General features: G+C 31.0%; 1 protein-coding gene across 2 annotated transcripts in view; it reads left to right on the forward strand.

Moving 5' to 3' along the window:
* Positions 1-7,336: 7,336 nt before the first annotated feature.
* Positions 7,337-16,869, forward strand: part of LOC136075453 (uncharacterized) — a 40,580-nt gene continuing 31,047 nt past the window's right edge. For both annotated transcript variants that reach the window (XM_065788709.1, XM_065788708.1), the window contains exons 1-2: positions 7,337-8,431; positions 14,028-15,141. In XM_065788709.1, the coding sequence (XP_065644781.1) occupies positions 7,457-8,431; positions 14,028-14,039 (987 nt within the window). In that variant the 5' untranslated portion in view covers positions 7,337-7,456 and the 3' untranslated portion in view covers positions 14,040-15,141. The remainder of the gene's footprint in view (positions 8,432-14,027; positions 15,142-16,869) is intronic.

Genomic DNA, 16,869 nt, shown 5'->3' on the forward strand with positions numbered 1-16,869 from the left:
ATGACACTGTCTTTTTCCTATCGACTGACAACTCAAAAAGTACAAACAGGGACACCATCCATGCGCAACATGGCACTGTTAATACTTTGATATTTTTCAGCTGTTGATGGAATCAGCCTCTCTGAGAGCTACCACAGAGTTTGGGAAACCTGACTACCAGCCGGCCTCAGAACCATAAAACTGAGTTTTTAGAGCTATACCCTCATTAGGAGATAATAGAATGAGTTGCCTTGTCATAAAAACAGAGACACAAGCAAAACCCATGCATTGAGTCAAGAAGATCCAGCATTTAACATCCTAAACTGGAAACAATGTATAAAAAATACATCTGCGCCACCCTAATAGATGAAGAACGGTTGCGTTTTTGTGGGAGACATATGCAATCATGTTGCTAAAGAAGATTTTTCAAAATTATATAGTAAAATGGACATTACGCCAAACAAAATAAATTAGTATAATAGATTGTTTTGAGTTACAATAAACAGTTAGGAAAAAATGAAAAATTTCAACCCTGAGTTATGGCACAATAACATAATTGTAAAACCTTTTAGGATAAAATGCTTTTTCAAAAACAGTGAACAAAATCTGTTGTATAACGGGAGCCAGGATAAACAATTTTTAATTGAAAATAGATCCAAGCAGCATAAGAGAAAAAAAAACCTTCAACAACTTTCGATATATGTACTTTTAACTGTCAGGGACTCAAGTCAAACATTGATTTTACAAAGTCACATAGACAATCTCATTATATAATATTTTTATGTGAATATTGGATGACTAAACTTTAATACTCCATAATAAGAGACTTATCTAATAAAACACACTCCATTTATGTTCATCAGTCGACAAAACATGAAAAAAGTCGACCATTTTGCGGAAATGCGTTTTTTATGCGAAGAACTCAATTCCAAAATATTACAGTAATTTACGAGGATGACCATATTTTAGCACTGAATTTCAAAAAAATTGAATTTAATATTTTAGATATTGGAATATACCTCTCCTCATTGCGGAACAGTCTCTCATCACTGGAAGAATACAGACGTCAACTAGAGATCGTCAAAGGTCTAATTAATAGTTACAAATATAACGGTAATATAGTTATAGCCAGTGACCAATCTTTTCTACACAAAATATATAATTTATTTGAAAGATCGAATTTTAAAAAAAATAATTATTCTGTGCACTTATCTGAATTTTAAAAAAATAAATCAATTAAAACTAGTAGATGTAACTAAAGGTTCTGGCCCTACTTATACATATCGACACCAGACACTACCGAGTTCGTCATATATTGATCACGTCGCCATACCGAAATTTACAAATTTTTTACGTATTAAATGTATTGTTTATCCTGAGTGCTCAAATAATTTAAGGGATTATCCACCACTATCCATATCAGTTGAAGTTAGAGGTAAGCACACTAAGTACAATGCCATTGAAATAGCAAAAGATATTAATATTCCTAGGTACGCTTGGAACGATTCTAACTTTATAAACTTATATAACGATCATTAAACCAATTGCTTTAACAATCTTAATTTTACAGATAATTATCAATACAACTTTGTTCAAATCTATAAAAATAATTGCTGGCAGCGCTCATATATCTTTTAAGGAAACTTTAAAAATAAAAAGCAATGTCAGTATTCAAAATCTTGGTGGACACCTGAATAAAGTTGCTCTAAAACTATTCTTTCAATTCATTTTAACAAATGGAGAGATTCTGATTTTTTAAAAGATTTACACTCTGTATTTTTCAATCGTTACCTAATGGCTCGTAAAAGCTTTTGCAAAGCCGTCAAGTTGGCTCAAAATATTAAAATTTGCGCACGCTGTTTTAAAATTGAAAAGTTAAAAAATATTAGGCCAAAAAAACTTATGGAATGCTTTTAGATGTTTAAACTAAGATATAAGCTCTAGATTATTTACCATAAATAATAAAAAAGACAAAGAATCAATTCAGAATTCGCAAACCACTTCAAAAGAGCACTGAATACTTCAAAAATAACACATTGTAATGAAAATCATCGGAGAATTACCCCGTGTGCAAAACATGATGATGTTACAAATTGTAACATCATCATTCAGTTATTGTAACTTACAATAACTGAAGAGAATATAATTAGGGCTGTTTTGAACCTAAAATTAAGAAAATCTCCTGACTCTTTCAGTATCTCAGCAGAACATTTGAAATACGCAAATTGTGATACTTTAATAAAATTTAATTACTCCATTAATTATGGATGGACATTATTATCAATGTCGACGTCAATTATTGTACCCCTTGTTAAATCGAACAAAAAATCTTTAGATAGCCCGAGCTACTATCGCGGTATTAGCATTGCACCAATATTTACAAAGTTTCAAGAATACCTAATCCTTGTTTTACTTCCGGATATTAGAGATACTCACTCTCTACAATTTGGATTCGATGCTAACTGTTCAACGCTACATGCTAAATTTTTAATTAGGGAAACAATTACAGCAACAATTCCTCTGTGTACATATGCTCTTTAGATTCAGAAAAAGCTTTTGATGGCTGTAACTGGGATATCCTATTGGATAAATTATATTTCGATAAAAAATTACCACTCTGTATAGTTAACACAATCTCTTCGTTATATAACAATAGTAGTGCACCAGTCTCACATCAAGGTTGTAAATCAAACTCTTTTCTTCTAAAGCAAGGAGTAAGACAGGGATCAATTCTTTCACCTCAACTCTATAACATTTATACTAAAAGTCATCGTGAATCTATTAAAAATCAAGGTACAGTCGGTACTTTGTATACTGTATCTGTATCTGTATACGGTAACTTTACTAGTGTGGTAGCATATGCGGATGATATCATACTTTTAAGCTCTACCCTCTCTGGTCTTAAAAAGCTGACAAAAACATGCAATATTTACAGTAATTTAAATTGTATTAAAGTAAATGCCGAAAAAACTGATTAAATTTTGAAATTTAATTCAAAATAAAAAGAAGGTAAAAATAGCACTAAAAGTAAAATTCCCTCCGAAGTTGAACAAACTTTGAGGTATGCAATAGAGTGCTGGAATGCAAAAGAACAAAGAAGAATTTTTAAACAAATTCTGGAGAAAAAATTCTTAAGTGAAAATGATCAAAGCTTAACAATTACTCCGAAACGCTGAGTAAAAGCAATTGCTTTTTTTTATTCACCCGCCTATTGTCATTTGGAATTAAAAAACTTTCAGCATGCTCCAATTTAAAAAATTTTTTTCAAAAAAAATATCAATTGTCTTTAGTAAAAATTTTGCATGACGACCTTTTTTTTTTTTTAGGTCTTCTGTCTGATCGCGATCGAACTCAAAACAGACTAATATTTTCAATTTGTTTTTTTCAAAACTCTTAAACTATGCCTAATCAGTTATTTAACGCATGTGCCACTATTTAAGTTTGACAATTAGTTTTTTTACAATTGGATATACAAATTGATCAAGTGTCTCTTTTGCATTTTCACCAACAACTTCTCATTTTTTTAGTTTCAAAACACGCTTTGGTAGATTTAATTCAGAAATAGGTTTACAATGAAGTTTTATGGATGTTTAATTTAATTGATTACTTAGGAGGAATAATTGGAGTTGGCTCATTTTAATAACCAAATTTTTAATTATTTTGGGAAATGGCTGATTTTCCATAGTAACTTTGATAATTGTTGTAATAAAATTATTAGATTATTAGTGAATCCGTCTCGTCGTCGAAACACGTCCCTTCTTTTTCTTTTGAAAACAAAAATTCCTCCAAATTCACGGTTTCTTTTTTCTCTATTGTATTTGTTAGTTTCTTTAGTGTTTCACATTCGGATTTTCCCAGTCGTTTTCTTGTCGGCTGGGCAGATTTTTAGTTTTGGAGTTTTTGAAAGCTGTTCTTTCTCATTAGGCTTTTCCTTATCAGTATCCATATCGACACTGATGTCAACATTGCCACTATTAACATCAATGTCTACACTGGCCCAGTCGATCTGTGATATAGTTGGTTGGGTTGAAACTGTGGGTGAAATGGTTTGATGATTTTGGAGTATTTGGTTTGGGCTGGCCTTGATGTTTGTACCTTAGGGTGAGTCCATCAACATTTTGATATCGAGGTAGAGGGTTTTGAGAAGGGTTCCTCCAGTTTCTTAAAATGATAATTACGTTACCAGTGAAAATATCCTCACCGTGCGCCTTACACTTCTGCAAATAAAAGGAGTCGAACTCCCCTCTTCCTATAGCGAGGTGTTTGCCAAGCAGGATGATGGCGCTTTGACAGCCATTCCTTAGCGTGCCAATCGGAATGTTCTGTACTAGCACGTGGACCTTTCGAACGAACTTCTGTTAAAAGGTTAAAACACATCCTTTAACTTCAATGTCAGTGTCAAGAAATGATGACAACGAGGAATTGTTAATCACAGCAAATTCTAAAAGTTTGTTGGCGCAGTGTCTCGTCACACCCCAAACATTTCCGAGCAACTTTTTACAAGCCAGGGCAGAAAGAAAATCGTTTATACTACAATTTAAATCACCGTACCGGCACACCAAGACGTTTGAGTTATCAATTTCAGCTTTCGCACCAAAAATTCCAAGATTGCTTTTCGGCAGCACAGATGAATTCCCAGTAGACAAAACGCCAGCATAACTCTTGGCCATGAGTTCCACTCAATAAAAATCAAATTCCACTCGATACAAAACTTGACGATAAATTCTTCAAAACAATATTTTAACAGTAAAAACCACAAGGAAGACTAAAAAGTTTCAGTATGTGTTTTTTTCCGTTTTTTCCAAAAGAAGTTTCTTTTTAAATCAAACCCACTAGCAATCTGATTTAGCTATTTTATAGAAAACTAGAATTATTTAAGATGTCAATTATTAAACAATTTAAATACATATAATAATGAGAAATTTTATTAAGACTTATTTTATTAATAAAATTTTATTAATAAAATTTTATTAAGACTTATTTTATTAAGAAAATAAACATTGCCCAATGCCAAGGCATATGGCTAGGCAAAAACATTTTTAAAGATAAAAGCGAACATTTAAATTTCAATTGGGAAGAAAACGTCTTTAAAAGTTTAGGCGTATTTTTCTCAAATAACGCAAACTTCCAGTACGAAACATACTGGAAGGAGCGTTTTTACAAAATGGAAAACTCTCTTCAAAAATGGCAAAAGTACAACTTGTCGCTTAAGGGCAGAAAAACAATAATAAATTCATTGATTATCCCACAAGCTCTGCATTTTGCCTTTATAGCGCCCTTACCTGGCAAAGCCATTTTAAATAAAATTGAAACAAAAATTAGTAACTTTTATTGGGGAGGCAAAATTTGTAGATTAAGCAAGACAAAAACACAACAAAAAATAAATGAGGGTGGCGCAGGAGTTAACTGCTTAATAAATAAACTTAAAGCAATTCAACTGCAAAGGGTCAGCAAACTTTTTAACGAAAACTTATGCGGCCCTTGGAAAGATGCAATGTTTTGCATTTTTAATAATTATAGAAATGCAAACCAAGGTAAACACATTTTCGAAACAATCCCTACTAAAATCAAATTATTACCCCCGTTTTATTCTCAACTCTTAGTTAATTGGCATAAACTAAAACAAAAGCATATTGTACCTGTAACCGATATAGAACAAATTTTAAATCAGCCTCTCTTTTTCAATTTAATGATAGAAACATCTTCGAATAAGTATTTAACTCCAAGCGAAATCCATATTAAAAATGATATAATCCTTGTAGCTGACATTACCAAAACATTTCAACCGGGTTTTTTAAATTACAAAAGTATTGGCTTGAGTGAGAAAGAATTAGAATTTATTACAAAAGCATTGCCAAGAAGATGGAATAAAAAAATCTTATCAGAATGTCAAAACTATGATTTTAAAAAGTCTCCATTGTATGTAGCTAAAAGAAAACCAAAATACGAATATAAAAATCTAACTGTTTTAACTTTATACAAATTATTAAATAAACCAACGAAAAAGTTAAATTATAAATTTTATGAATGGAAAAATACTTTTGAAAGCATGAAAGATATAAAGAAAAAGATTGGAAACGTTTTTTTATAAAACTTCAGAAAAGAAATACAAACAATAAGGCGAGTGAAATTCTATTTAAAACTGCACATTTCATATTGCCAACTAATGAAAAAATGCTTGACCTTAAAGTAAGAAAAGACAAACTTTGTCCACAATGCAAACTAAAAGATGAAAATACTGCACACATGATGTATCAATGTGAAAAAGTACAGCCTTTAATATTTTTTGTACTAGATATTTTAGATCAGCTCTACCCTAGCGAATATCCTCATATTAACAATTTTAAGTTTATATTTTTTGGATACGAAAAAAATCAAGCCCAGAGATGTTTTGGGGCTTTGTTGTTGGAGATTTTTATATGTGAAATTTATTTTAACAGAATGAAAAGTCAATATGAAAACAAAGTTTTTACGAAAAAATATTTGTTAGAAAAGTTCGAAAAAAAAGTTAAAAAAATGTTTTCAAATGAATTTTTAATGCTGAAACAACAAAATAAACAAGAAAAACACATAAATGAAATAAGAAACATTTTTATAAATGGAAGATTAAATTTGATTTCAGATATTCGTGACTATTTCGATTAATTCTTATTTTTTCTTTTTTTCTTCGGAAATTAAATTTTTTATTTTTTTGGTGTTAGTTATTTTTATTATATTTACGGGTCCGAAGGACATCTTTGTAATTGTTTTTTTTTCGTTTTTTTCGTTTTTTTTTTTAAAAACCTTGTAAATTATTTATGAGGACGTCAGTATGGCAATTAGCTGGATGACGGAATAAATTACAATAAATAAATATAATAATGAGATTAGAACAATGAGATTAGAATAATGAGACATATAATAATGAGATAAAATCTCAAATAATTCCTGTTTCTTATGAAATAGCTGAATTATAAATGCACTATCTAACATCATGTGCAACCCTGTCCGCTTTCTCTAAGCCATCTTTCTAACACGATTACTTCCATCTTTAGCTCTATGATAACTTCGTTCTTCCAAAACTCACTTTACTCTCGGTCGTAAAGCGGTTATGACGCTCCTTCTTGGGGGGCTGAACATGTCTTTGCGTGCCTTGGTATGGTGGTCTCTGTATGGCAACTAGCCGGAGGAGAATAAACCACAATACCTATAATAATGAGATTGAATATATATAAGAGAATATATATAGAGATGTATTAATTAATATATAATGTAAAATAATTAATATATAATGCGACGTATTAATTAAAAATTAATTCGCGAATTTAACGCGTCACAAATTTAGTTTATTTTACGTTACCATACGGAAAAAAACACATCTAAACTACTTCAGTATTTGTGTTAATAAGGTATGCACCTGATCTGTTTGGCTGAAGTTTATTTAGAGATCGTGAAAATTTATTAAGACACTGCTAGTTTTGCTTATTGTTGTCGTAATATGGCAAGTTACGCGAGTGTTACATCTTCAAAATCTAATCGACTTAAATGCATTTTAGACTTACATGTTTATATGGATCCGACCGAAAGCTTCAATAAAAAATATCAAGAAAACAGAGCTCAAGAAAAATACGAGAAAGAATCATTAATTATCGGGAAAAATAAAATCAATAGTTTAACTTACAACAAAAAAGGAAATTGGGTGATGGAACTAAAAAGAAAAGAAGACGCTATACATGTTAGCGAATCAACCATTCAATTATCTGGAAGTAACCAAAACATCAATTTAAAAATACGTTCTGACATAGGGCTACTAATTACGGTTAAATGCGACCCATTAGTCGAAGACCATGATATTCTTTCAGAATTGGATCCATTTATTAGGGAAGTATATTCAATAACACACACAACATATAAATTTGACCGTAATTTAAAAGACGGCCGACGACTATTTCGAGTTAATCCAAAAGTAAAATTAGAGGAGATCCCTCATACCATTGAAATTGGTGGTATCAAAATAGCTTTACACTATGCAGGTAAATCCTTTCTTTGTTCTACATGCCAGTATTCTCATCCGCCTCAACAACAGTGTATTGCTCGAAAACCTACGGAAAAACCAACAGCAGAAACTATTCCAAATAAACACCATAATAAATACAAAAACGAATCGAATGATTTCGTATCTAGTTATCAACTAGCTGAAAATAATAATGAATTGACATTAAAATTATCCGAAAGCAAAGTAACCAAAATTGCTCCTACTGAACCAGCATTTGAAATTGTGAAAAGTAAAAGTCAAAAAAAAGAGGAAAGAAAGATAAAGAAGACCATAAACAAACAAAATGAGTTTAGCGATATAGAATCAGAAATGGAAGAAGGCGAAATACGGCAAAACGATAAAAACATTTATAAAAAAAATGCCCCACCACCGACTCCTCAAAAAATTGACCCGAAGAGATTACCAAGAAAAAAAGCGGTATGAGATATTTTTATACTATATTATTGTTATTTTTTTCTCTAATTTATCTGGTTCAATCTTTTTATTTTATTTTTTTACGAGAAAACTTTTTTGTAAATGTAAAACATCTGACATTCCATTCCTTTACGCATTTAATTACTCTTACTGTCATACCAATAATTATATCACCACAAACCACAAACATATCATAAAACGTAATAAAACAAAAATGGAAACCGTTAAAATATTCTCCGTAAATATTTGTGGACTTGCTGACATAAACAAGCAAAACATAATTATAGAAAAATTAAAAAAAATGAATTTTGATTTTTTCTTATTGCAAGAAACGCATCTTAATGCACAAAACGCAGAAAATTTTATAAAACTTTGGAATAATCCTGGCTACTATTCTAACGGTACGTCACACACAGGAGGTACTATAACATTAATTAATAAAACAAAGCATAATCTAAAAATAATTGACCATTACGAAGACCACGAAAGTCACTTTAATTACATACTTGTAGGAAACGATTATCACAGTTTTTTAATAATAAATGTTTACGGAAAATCCGGTTCAAGTTATGCTGACCAAATCAAAAGGAAAAATTTATTTAAAGAAATAACAAAAACAATCAAAACAAAAAATTTAAATAAATATGTCTATCATATTTGGAGGTGATTTTGATATGGTCCTAGATGATATTGATCGATATCCACAAATAAACAGAAAAATATGTTTGTCAACAAATGATTTTAAAACTTTATTAAAAACTTTAAACATCGAAGACACTTGGCGTATTTTTAATCCACATGCCCAAGAATAAACCTGTAAATCAACAAACAACATAACATTCTCTCGACTTGACAGGATATATATAAGTAAACACATGCGCCAATTTACCTCCATTAAACACGAACCAATGACATTTACTGATCATCACAATGCCGTATGTGCGGCGATTTCTATAAATAACATTGATATTGGAAAAGAAATTTGGATTTTAAATAATAAAAATTTAAAAAAAATAGAATACATTGAAAACATTTCCCAAATTATTAAAACACACGCCTCTATAATTGATCAATCCAAAAATAAAACTACTGACTAGGACCATCTAAAAAAACAAATAAAAATATTTTCACAAAAATTCAGCAAAACGGAAGCTAAAGTAACTCGAATTCAAGAATACAGACTAAAAAAACAATTAAAAAACTCGTTAAAAAAAGCCCATAACAACCCAAAAATGAAAAACTTGAGTGATGCATTAAAAACAAAACTTGAAATGTATGAAAAAAATAGAGCCAAAGGTGCTGAAATCCGAGCAAAGGTTAAATGGCGAACATAGTGTGAAAAATCGAGCAAATTCTTCTTCCACCTGGAAAAATCAAAAGTTCCTAAACAAGTCATAACATTAATAAAAGACAAAGACGGAATTGAAAAAAATAACACCAAAGACATCACTAAAGCTTTTGAACATTTCTACCAAAAACTATACAAAGACACTAAAAATGATATCACACTCCAAAAATTCATACTAGATAATTCGGATATTAAAAAAAAATCTAAACAACAACAACGATCATTGGACGAACCAATAACATTATCTGAAGTCAAAAACGCATTAACGAATATGAAAAATAACAAATCACCCGGGAATGATGGTTTAACAGTCGAATTTTACAAATCAAACTTTGATAATATTGGTGAAATTTTAGTTAATATTCTAAATGATGTCATAAAAAAACACGAGATGTCGGAACATCTCGTGTTTTTTTATGATATCATTATTATCCTGTTTCTTTTGATAAACAAGAGACATAATTTATATAGCTAACAAAATTAATTTAGATGCCTCCATTGTGTCAATAGACCAAATAAAAGCCTTTGACCGTGTGGACAGGAATTTTTTATATGATTGCTTATCTAAATTTGGTTTTAGTGTTGTCTTTATCAATGTAATTAAAACATTATATTATGACATCAGTGCATATCTTAAAATAAACGGTTATTTATCAAACAAAATAAATATATACAGAGGAGTTAGGCAAGGATGTCCCCTCTCCATGATACATTATATATTTCAGGCAGAGGTTTTTGCAGGATTTATTAGGAGAAATCCAGAAATTAAAGGAATCACAATCGACAATAAAGAAACTAAACTGCAACAGTATGCGGATGACACTGTCTTTTTCCTATCGACTGACAACTCAATAATAGCTTTAGGCAACGCTCTAAACATATACAAACGAGGTACAGGAACAAAGTTGAACATTTCCAAATGCCAAGGTCTGTGGCTTGGACGATACAGATCTATAATAAAAGACAGTTTTCTAAATTTCGTATGGCATGATACTACTCTTAAGAGTCTAGGTGTTAATTTCTCTAATTCTAATCAATATATCAACCGACAATGGAACGAAAGCATAGAAAAATTGGACAAAAAGATAGAAAAGTGGGAAAGATTTAAATTATCGATTAAAGGAAAAGCTCTAATAATCAACCAAACACTACTAAGTGGCCTATGGCATCTTGCTTTCACCCTACCTATACCATGTGACAAAACCATAAAACTATTAGAACGAAAAAACGACAACTTCCTTTGGAATAATAGCTCCATAAAAACACCTAAACAAATTTCCAAACTCCCTATCAATAAAGGCGGTTTAAACATTATCGACGTGAAAAAAAAACTGCAATCGATTCAACTAAGTTGGATTTCCAAATATTTTGATGACAACAAACAGGAAGCGTGGAAAGATTCAGCCCTTCATATTTTTAATAATTACCGACATGCAAATCAAGGAAATCTTATATTTCTCACCACGCATTCTTCAAACTCATTAAAAACTCTACCCCCCCTACTACCGTCAAACAATAAAAACATGGAGTCATCTCTATAGAAAATTCAACAACCACAAAAATCTTACCATCGAGGAAGTACTAAACCCATATTCTACAATCCATATATAAGACACGAGCGTAAAATCCTTAAACCATCACCAGAATCCACAAACAACAGCATAATCAAGATAGGCGACATTTCAAAAGTATTTGCTAACGGCTTTCTTGAGAGTCAACTCCTCGATATAAAGCAACACCTTCTAAAAAAAATAATAAATTCACTACCACCGAAATGGAAACACCTCATAAATTCTCAAAGCCAAAATTACGACCACAACAAAGCACTAACATCTATTTATCTAAAAAACTCACCCTCTCTCAAATTTATAAACCTCAAACCAAAAAATGTATACACTATCTTCAAAAATGATGCAGAAATAAACCTAACAGGAAAATTTTACAGATGGGCAGACTACTATAAATATAGCATGAGAAACATAACAACAAAAGACTGGTCCCAATTATTTAACTACATCCACAAAAGTAACATCAACAATAAAGCAGACGAAATTAAATACAAACTAATACACTTTGCAATTCTAACCAACTCGATTTTTAAAAAAAGAGGCTTTGTAACAGACGATCTCTGCCCTCAATGTATGAAAAAAACGGAAAACCTTCCCCATATGATGTTTAGATGTGAAAAAGCACAACCACTCATAAAATACACACTCGCTCTTATTCATAAAATCTATCCACATCATCCACCTCTTAAAAATACATTCAAAACTTTACTTTTTCCTTTAACACCTGTAAATAGTTTTTATATTGGAAATTTACTTCTTAACGAACTTTTATATAAATTATATTGTAATAGAATGAGGTCGTTCCATGAAAAGTTGATGTTTGCTAAAGTGAGTTTGTTAGAGGAATTCCAAAACAAAATCAAAAAGATTTTGTTTGAAGAATTCGAAATTTCTAAAATATCAAACAGTAAAGAGTTTTTTCTTTTACAATGTGAAAAAATCTGGAGCGAAGATAACAAAATTAAAATAGATATAAACAACAATCTTTTTTTCTAAACTAAAATGCCCAGATTATTTGTGGAACTTTTTCGATTATTTTCGAATCTTGCTTTTCATGTTTTTCTTGTTTTTTTTTGTTTGTTTTGTTTTTTGATTTTATTTCATTTTCGTTTCTTCTTTTTTGTGTTTGTGAGGTCTTCATTTTTTTTATATTAAGTATTTATCTCTTGTGAGTTTTATATGTGACTTAGTAGTGGAACAGTGGACCGTCTTGTAATTAATGCCATTGTATTCATTATTAATATCTCTACAAGGCAGACGCCGGAGGAGAGAAATAAACAACAATATGATATATAGAGATTAAATATATATAATAATGAGATCTCAAATAATTCCTGATTCTTAAGAAATAGCTAATTTATATTTGCACAATCTGACATCACGTGCAATCCTGTCCGCTTTCTCTATGCTATCTTTCTAACATTATTACTTCCATCTTTAACTCTAAGATAACTTCGTTCTTCCAAAACTCACTTTACTCTCGGCCGTAAAGCGGTTATGACGCTCCTTCTTGGGGGGCTGAACATATCTTTGCGTGCCTTGGTATGGTGGTCTCTGTATGGCAACTAGCCGGAGGAGAATAAACCACAATACCTATAATAATGAGATTGAGATCTCAAATAATCCCTGTTTCTTTTGAAATAGCTGAATTATATTTGCACAATCTAACATCATATGCAATCCTGTCCGCTTACTCTATGCTATCTTTCTAACACGATTACTTCCATCTTTTGTTCTTTAATAACCTCGGTCTTCCAAAACTCACTTTACTCTCGACCGTAAAGAGGTTATGTCGCTCCTTCTTGGGGGGCTGAACATATCTTGGCGTGCCTTGGTATGGTGGTTTCTGTATGGCAACTAACCGAAGGGGAATAAACCACAATACCTATAATAATTAGATTGGATTGCTTGTGGGTTTTATTTAATAAACATTATTTTCTAAACTTATAAATTTAATAGCTTTTGATCAAATAAAACCTGATGTGACTTGATATAATCTAAATGTGAGACGCAATTAAAATACATATAGATTTTTTTGACGTTATGTTGCGTCTTAGTTTACACTTATTAAAAGTGCACTGTTGTAATTATAAGAGTCATGGTTTTTTTTTTAACTTATATTTATAAGTTAAAAAAACCATACTGGTATTTTTTTAAACTTTTAACAATATATGAAAAATTAGTTCTAACTTACTTTTAATAAATTTGTCACGAAAACAGCGTTTCGATTCGCAAAGTTGCAATTAACTAATTGCAACTTTGCGATTTAAATTTTTTAACAAAAAAATATTTTTTTCTAAAACTTTTTTTAGTTACTTATGTCTTGACAAATATATCGTTTAATACCATAACTCATAAATGAATTACAGTATTTAACAAATTTGTTGAATTAACAATATTGTAAACGCACTGAATACATTTGTCCAGACCATTGTAATAAAAAAAATATTTTTAATAAAACTAACCCACAAGCAATACCCTTATATATAAGGAATCTAATTCCTTATATATAAGGGTATATATAAGGAATCTAATTCCTTATAAATAAGGGTATTCCTGTAACCGCTAGTTACGTAGTAATTGAAAATTAATTCTCCATTTTAACGCGTCGGAAATCGTCGTCGGAAGAAATCACATCTAAACTTTTTACATAATTGTGATTATTTGTCTATTTTTATTGTAGGATGGTTATTAAGAATTAATTCTTGCGAATTGGATTGATAATAGTTTTGTTGTTCCTGTTTTCCTTGTGGTTTTGTATCGGCTGCCCTTTATTGCTTCGAGATGGCTAAAAGTTATGCCAGCGTGGTGGCACCTGGAGTCAGTGGTGAAACTGATAAAGTTAACCTTGGAATTTTCAAACCCTCACTTTCTAACGATGCTTACCCTGTACTTCTCTGTAGATATGGCGATCTTAATTGTAGTGTCGAAGAATTTCTAGAAGTTCTCGCGAAAAAAAATCTTTTGTGCTATGTGTGGGGTGTTACTAGACATTACAATAACCGCTTCTTCGAGTTTGTAGTTAACAATCCAAACAAAGTGAGTGAATTTCTTGCCGCAGAAATAGTTATCAAAAACGTAACTTTGTCAATAACACAGAAATATGTTAGAAATGTTTTAGTTCAAAACATACCAATTGGTATGTTAGTTAATTGAGGTACTACTGCCTTAACTACGTTGGGGAAATTTCTCGCTGCTGGGAGAGGTGTGTTTGATTCGTTTAGTTGCCAAAAAGTAAATGTCCATGGCGAAAATATATTTACCGGAAACGTCGTTATTGTTATAAAGAACTGGCAAAACCCCCATCTTAACCCTTTACCAAGATACCAAAACGTCGACGGGTACACGTTGAGGTATAAACACAACGGTCAACCACAATTATCTCAAAGAATTGAAAAGTCAACTGCATTGACAAATGTAAAAGTTGCGGGAAAAATCTCTACTGAAAAAAGTATACTTGAGCACAAAGAGCACACTTTGTCAAGTGAAACAGCTGAAATTGTGGAAACTAACGTTGAAATCAACGAAACTAAAAATGAAATCGCAATACATCAAAAGGAGTCAAGCGAGGAAACAAAAGTATCGAGAAGGAAAAGGGCAAAAAATAAATCAGAATACTCTTTTAATTCTAAAAAAAGCAGCAGCGAAGTGACATGTGCAGTAAACACTGAGGAATTAAACACCGCGGTTTTGTTGGAAAAAGAAAAGATAGACACTGATGGCATTATCGATGACGACCAAAATTTAAATTTTAACTTTGATAAATACGATGCCTTAAATTGTGCGGAGAAGATGTCGTAAGATTTTTCTTTCATTTTAATTTTTCTAGTTTTTTTTTTTTTTTCTGTTGTTTATTTTAATTTTCAATAAAACTCTTTTATTTTCTCTCTACCTCAAATTTGTTAATTTTTTCAATTCTTTTACATTCTATTCTGAAATGCATGTTCTATTATTAACAAAGCGCTTAAGCTGTCGTAAATTGTATTGTTGTAGTTCGCGCTTTTTTGTGGAATGTTATGGTCCAGTGCGTCCTATTGTTCGTATTACGTCAGCTCAAACGAAAACTCGTGCTTTAAGGTGGTATACCCCCTTCAAAATTATCTTGGAAGTGAAATATTATAGTCAAAATTAAAACTAAGCCTATGAAAGATCTTATTAAACGAAATCGATTTATAAAATTACAGGTGGTTATGTTGTCATGACAATCACCTAAAATGGCGGATATAGGAAAATATGCACGTCGCACTGTCAAAAATATCTCAGATTCTAATAGAGTATTCAAAGTAAAACTTGCCCCAATGATAAAAAACAGTTTGATCTATGCAATCTGCCAAAAGTTTTTAAATCTGACTATTAGTTTCCATGTAGCACTACACGGATTATGAAGATTTTTAAATAAGCCAATTTTTAGTGCTAAAACAGCAATATCTCAAACTCTGAAATGTTTTATAATTAAATTTTGCCAGATTGCATACATCATATAAAAACACATCATTGCTGAAAATTTGATTAAAAACTGATTACTAGAAAATGAAATAACTGTGACGGGAGATTGAAAAATAGAAGTTAGCAAAAAAACACTTTAAAAATTAAAAAAGAGAAAAAAATGCAATAAAATATTTTTAAAATAAACAATGTCTGTAAATTTTAAAGCAAAATGTTTAAAAGCTACCAGCAGCATAAAGAGTTCCTTGTTTTTGCTTTTCCTTATCATTTTTGTTCTTTTTATTGCCCCTGATTGTTTTTCTACGCAACTTAACATTGGATTTATTTTTGTAAGACGATTGATACAAGCGTATTTTATTTTCTATTGCAGCCATCTATCATAAATGTTCCTGGAATCATATTGAGTTTTTCATAAGTCATCACTGATGTTTTTCTTCCAATATTAAAGTTTGCAATAGCATCATATGTTGCAAATTTCAAATGTAAAAATGAACAGAATTTAGTTTTCGGTACTCGTTCCCATATCATCATGTTAAGACTCTCATTTTGGTTCTGAGTTTTTCCATGCATACATTTTGCAAGTAATTCATTAGAGCTAAGTTCTTTATAAATTGGCTTTAGTAACTCAATAATATCACGTGGCAAACCAGGGCCAGGTTTATAGAGAGAAGGTTGATTGGGATGTTTTCGATCAATATTGTGCTAGCACCAACTATTTTCACCGTTTGGACAATAGGTGTGATAATTATTTTCTTTTGAGGAAGCAACATTAAACAATGAAGCAAGTATAGCACTGCGCATTTCATGAACAGACTGATTTTTGGTTCTTACTGCAATTCCATAATAGTTTTGCAATCTGTCAATTGTTGCGTCAGTAAGTCTTCCTTTACCACCTAGACACCTTTCCTTTTTCAATTTTCTTAATCGTGTGCCAACTCTTTTTTGCACATGACCAACGCATTCTAATTTTGAAACTATTGTATCACCATACACTCTTTCAACAGATGAAAATGCCTTACTATCTCCGTCACCACAAAATTCAGTATAGCGAAGTTTATATTTTTCAATAGATCGTTCAA

Source organism: Hydra vulgaris, chromosome 01 (genome assembly GCF_038396675.1).
Source record: "Hydra vulgaris chromosome 01, alternate assembly HydraT2T_AEP".
Classification (NCBI taxonomy): domain Eukaryota; kingdom Metazoa; phylum Cnidaria; class Hydrozoa; order Anthoathecata; family Hydridae; genus Hydra; species Hydra vulgaris.